Source organism: Lactuca serriola, chromosome 3 (genome assembly GCF_051521515.1).
Source record: "Lactuca serriola cultivar US96UC23 chromosome 3, Lser_US96UC23_V15, whole genome shotgun sequence".
Taxonomy (NCBI): domain Eukaryota; kingdom Viridiplantae; phylum Streptophyta; class Magnoliopsida; order Asterales; family Asteraceae; genus Lactuca; species Lactuca serriola.
Genome location: NC_136410.1, coordinates 159,879,231 through 159,884,669, shown reverse-complemented (window position 1 = coordinate 159,884,669; position 5,439 = coordinate 159,879,231). Strand labels below are relative to the sequence as shown.

The following is a 5,439-nucleotide window of genomic DNA, read 5'->3' as shown; positions in this document are numbered from 1 at the left end:
CTAAATTATTAGCCAAATTTCCTAAAATACCAACATACTTTTCTATGAAGAGCATTAACACTATTCTTTTCCATCAAAAACTTCAAAACCTGCATAATTCACTACTAGAAAAACAGCATTTTCCACACCAATAGCAAATGGCAAAGTGGATGGGTAAACTTATATCTCTATTCCATGATAAAAAAAAACGGCCACATGAAAATCTGAAAAAAGATAAAACCATAAATAAAAATAAACCCAATCAGGCACAAGACTTTTGGAGCAGTAGCACATATGAAATGGACAACAATGATAAAAAAAAAAAAAAAAAAAAAAAAAAAAAAAAAAAAAAAACGAGTTTTGGTGTTGGGTTGAAAAAGTATGAAGTTCTTCTAAACGATAAACCAAAAGAATTCACTAAATAAACTTCTATATAATAAAAGAAGTAAAATTAATTATACCCTGTCATTTAGAGCTGCTGCATACCCATAATGAAGAATGGAGGAGTGCAACAACTAGAAGAAGAAGAAGAACAGAAATAGCTCTTATTCATGAAAAAAAACATTTGTACCCTTTGGTATCTTTTAGAAATCAGCAGAAGAGTGCAACAACACTTACAATAAGAAATCAGCATCAATTGCAGCAACAATTGCAGGAATCAGATTACACTGTAATGCTTGATTCCATTCCCTCTTTGATTACTGCATACCAAACACACTACCTTATTTAAAGTAACTATGACAGACTCATCACTTCACTCGGTAAAAATTGTACACAAAACCAAAAAGCTCTCTTACTTCATCTGAACTGTCTTCTAAATCAGACGCATCACTTCACTTGGCTTTCTTAGTGGCTGCAGCAGCACCATTCTTGGCAACAGCAGCTGGCTTTTTTGGCGCCTCCTAAATTACATAGAAGAATACTTAGAAAAGTGGAGAACAACATGTATCATGTAGAGAATGCTGCTAAAAAGTGACAAAATTAATGTGAAATTAGACAAACTGTATCCAAGTGCCAAGAGATTTACACTCTGACTCACTTCTTCATCTGATGAATCACTATCATCCGATGATTCAGATTCAAATTCAGATTCATCTGAACTACTTACAGGTTTACTAACAGTTTTTTTATTCGATCCAATTTTAGCTGTAGGAGCGGACTGTTTCTTAGGTTTAGGTTCCAGCAACATGTTAAAAAGGCTTGTAGAAGGGTGAAGAATAAAATAAACGAATTTTTTACAACATGTGATAATGACTTCATATTCAACTTCCCTTAGCTGATCAATGGCCTCTGAGATCTCTTCTTTTAAGTTCTAATTCAGACAAACATAATAGGAGAGAAAATAGACAACATTAAAAAAAATCTAAAAAAGTTAAAAATTTTTAATAAAAACCTACCATTTATCACCCCAAGTTATGTTGTTGAACCAATTTAGAAACAAACATGCAGTTGTTAAAAATAAGTAACAATTAAATATTGTTGTTTCTCAAATGTAATGCATTACTAGGATTGAATTGTGAAGAAGTAATTAAGAAACTTATATGGATTACTTAGCTAGCTAGGTCCATAAACCTGAAGCTAGCCCTTTTAAGTTTTACATATTTTAGTTGATCCCTTGAGGATGTTTCGATTTATGATAGTTTATCTAGATGCTTATAGAACCATTTGCAGGTTCAGGTAGTTTGGTATATATGAAAATGTCAGAAAAAAAGAAAAATGAGAAGAGAAGAGAATGTAAATGTAGTCGTGAATTCATGGAGGTCCCATTTGTGCTGGAGACTTGAGCAACTTCTTTAAAGAGTTAACAATGCTCTTAAAAGTTGGGCGTTGAGCAGGATCACTGTGAAACACATGGAAAATTAATTAACCAGTTTAGAAAAAGTACAAGAGGAGCTGAGATAAAAAGATTGATAGATAGATAGATAGATAGATGGCAAGTGTTTGTTAAATCTTACTCGGCCCAACATGATTCCATGAGTGAAGTTAATGACGGAGGGGTGTTGATGGGTATCGTTAGTTTCCTGTTCTGGAAAGCCACTGCTCCCACAACCTGAATATAATTTAAGTAATTTAAAAAAGATTTTTTTTCCCTTATATGATAAATAAAAGGATTATTTTAATTTATTTATGATTAAGCTAACCTGGGCAGGGCTGAGTCCGTTCCATGGCTGCTGCATGGTGACGAGCTCCCACAAGATGACACCGAAACTGTAAACATCAGATTTTTCATTCGAGGGCTCACCACGTAGGAATTCAGGGGCCATCCATTCAGGCTGTCATCATTACATATATAGATATAAAAAAAAAAAAAAAACAGTTAATTACTTATACTAGTATATTATAATTACATGTGCATATATGGTATATTTCAGACAGGACAAGAAACGACTAACAAACTATAATTACAGAAGCTTACTGTTCCTGCAACAGATTTTGATGATATGAAAGTATTTGCTTTAAATCTGGATAACCCAAAATCACAAACCTACAAATACGTACATTTATATATAACATGTGGGTCAAATACAGAAAACGGTTAGTTACAAATTAAGTACGTGTTGGATTAATGTAAGTACCTTGACATTCCAGTTTTTATCGACCAATAAGTTTGGAGATTTGAGATCCCAGTGAACGATTGGAGGATTAAGACAATGAAGATAATTGATACCCTTTGCCTGCAACAACAAATAATAATTATTTTAATTATTGTTGAAATTCAAGATTCATAATAATAAAAATTTAGTGTAATTAACCAACCACATCCAAAGCCATGCGTATACGTCGCCTTTGATCCATAATTTCACCAGCTGTTGGTCGATGTATAAGACGAAATAGACTACCCCTGTAATTAATGTTTCATCATCAGTTATATATAATAAAAAGCAACTTTCCATGCATGATAATGATATTGATTGAGTTATACTGTATATAAAATGAAAAGGGAGGTTAGGCTACCTAGGTAAGTACTCTGTCACTATTGAAAAATGTGGGCGAACAGTCACTGCACCCATGAACAGAACCACATTCGGATGCCGCACTCGTTTCATAATTGAAACCTTACAACAAACCAATATTCAACACCAAATTTAGAATACAATTTTTTATATAAAAACATACATTATAAATATAGAAATAATGTTTGTTATAGTTATACTATATATATACCTCCCTCAGAAACTCCTTCAACTGATCATCTTGGAAGTCCTGGACAGTTAATACCTTAACTGCCACATCCTACACATACGTACAATAAAAAACAAAAGAGTTAAATTAATTAGATTCTGAAAATAATAGTATATAATCAATGATGCATTGTGTTTTGGTTATAGAAAAAGAGCAACCGATCCATGCCGCTCTGCTCGATGCACTGTCCCAAAAGAGCCTGAAACAACCAACATTACCCATGTATGTTAATGCTATATTTTATTAATTAAGTAGTTATAGCATATAATATAAATGATTTGGAGTTTGGAGTAGTAATTAAGGTAATGGTTAATGGCGAATGGTTACCAGCACCAATACGCTCCTTGATATGCAAGTCATCCCAAGTTATCTCCAGCTAGTCCATTGCAAGAGATGGCTCAAGGTTCAAGTACCTTGGAGCAGTCACAGGAAAACTATTGCTTCTAATTGTACTCTTGCCTTGATCAATATCTGATAACTGCTCACTACTACTGTATTTCACTGCTTTTGGTGTTTCAATCATCTCACAAACTCTATAGTTTCTATCAATTGGGACTGGGACCGGGACACATCTCATTTCCTTTGATTCTACTACACTGCTTTCTTCCTCACATACTCCCCCTCCTCCTTCAATGCCTGCATGCATTCATTTAATTACCACATTAATTCATCATATACATTATTTAGGGGGCCGGGACAGTTTTATGTATGTATGTATGTATATTAATTAACAATTAATAACCACGTACTCTTCACTTGAGAAATGGATGCTCGGTCCACATAAACTTGTTCAACTTCTTTCAAATGAGAGCTTTGAAATGGTGAAGGCACCGAAGAAAGTATATCTCCATTTATTGATGAATCCGGATTATACATGTTTCCTGGTTGCCCAATTAGATCCATTACATACTCCCTACATATAATTAGACAAAACATACATTAATAAAAATAAAATAAACAATGAAATTAGATATAAGAATTTGACCTTGTGGATTTATCGTTTTGAATTTTGACAAGGCATGAGGATCTATGATCTTCAACACAATACTTGCAGCCTCGAGCTATGCGACAAGGTAGTCCCACATAGTCTGCCATTTTCTGCATATGCATCCATATATATTAATTTCCATCAATATATATATGTAGCCAGCTCCATCATATAATATATATTGAATTTAAATCATATATATGTAGAAGTAGAATAGAAAAGAAACAAAGAAGAGGCGAGGAGAGGAGATGACCTAAAATCAGAATCTGCAATTGAAAAAGCATGACGAGAGGCGCTTGTTGTTCAGAACATGTTCATAGTTATAAACTCTGTAATGGAACTATAAATGGTGAAATGAGATCGAGAGGCACTTGTTCGGCCTTAAGATGTCAAGGATATCAGTTGCCTTCTCTAAGAAGTTGTTCCAAATCCACTCGTACCTCCTCCTCCGAGTTCTGTACCAGAATATACACACAGGCCATTGACTTGAAATTAGGTTTTTGCTCCCGTCGACAGTCATAGAGCGCCGGAATCTGATTGTCGTCGGAATGTTATATAAGGATTTCACAAGGTTTAATAGTGAAGATGGGGTGAGAGAGCTACAAATGGTAATGGTGGATGAAGTGTTGGTCGATAAGGCATGTACATCGTCGGCGTGCGATGCCTAAAGATTCGGTGTGGGTTGGAGGTGGGTATGAGGCGGGGTTTTAGGGATTCGTTTAATCGAAGAGGATTTTAAGAATTTCAAAAATATGAAAATATCGATTGAGGTCAAAAATATGATTTCAGGAACCTCACAACTAAAAATCGCATATCAGAATCCACACAATCTTTTGGGAAGTGAATGTGATGTTGCAGTGTTCTGTTAGAGATAGACAGAAAGGAGGGACATGGATGGAGGAAAAGGGTGGCCTGGTGGTTCTAGGCCAAAAAACCTTTGATCAATTTCATGGCCTGGTGACCAAAAAACCTTCGATTTCACTAAGAACCGGAACCCTAGTTCCAACAATAGTCGATTTTTGGTATTTGATTGAGAGAGAGAGAGAGAGAGAAGAACGATTGAAAGAAGGTAGAGGAGAGCTTGGCGGTGTTTTTAATTTTTTCAGAATTTCATTTCCCCCTTTCCCCCACTATTAAAGGATGGAACACGCGTTCCATTAAAAAATATAAAGCGACATCCTTAGACGACGCGCATTTTATTATAGGTGCCCTCCGTGTTTTTTTAGACACTAATTTAAGGGCGCGCAATAATGCGTGTCTTCTATCCTAAATTTTTTTGAAGAGATGAC

At 34.9% G+C, this 5,439-nt stretch overlaps 2 protein-coding genes across 2 annotated transcripts; both read right to left on the bottom strand.

Annotated features, from left to right (window-relative positions):
- Nucleotides 1–1,507: 1,507 nt before the first annotated feature.
- LOC145095826 (serine/threonine-protein kinase CTR1-like) lies at nt 1,508–3,377 on the bottom strand. The gene is made up of 9 exons (XM_079033647.1): nt 3,321–3,377; nt 3,145–3,213; nt 2,935–3,035; nt 2,737–2,821; nt 2,556–2,654; nt 2,396–2,464; nt 2,121–2,252; nt 1,935–2,029; nt 1,508–1,819 (listed from the first exon to the last, which is right to left on the bottom strand). Exons 1-9 carry the CDS (start codon nt 3,375–3,377, stop codon nt 1,732–1,734), a joined length of 795 nt encoding a protein of 264 aa, XP_078889773.1. The 3' UTR covers nt 1,508–1,731.
- A 161-nt stretch (nt 3,378–3,538) lies between these two features.
- Nucleotides 3,539–4,257, bottom strand: LOC145095824 (uncharacterized). The gene is made up of 3 exons (XM_079033646.1): nt 4,148–4,257; nt 3,912–4,075; nt 3,539–3,798 (listed from the first exon to the last, which is right to left on the bottom strand). Exons 1-3 carry the CDS (start codon nt 4,255–4,257, stop codon nt 3,539–3,541), a joined length of 534 nt encoding a protein of 177 aa, XP_078889772.1.
- Between the last annotated feature and the right edge of the window lie 1,182 nt (nt 4,258–5,439).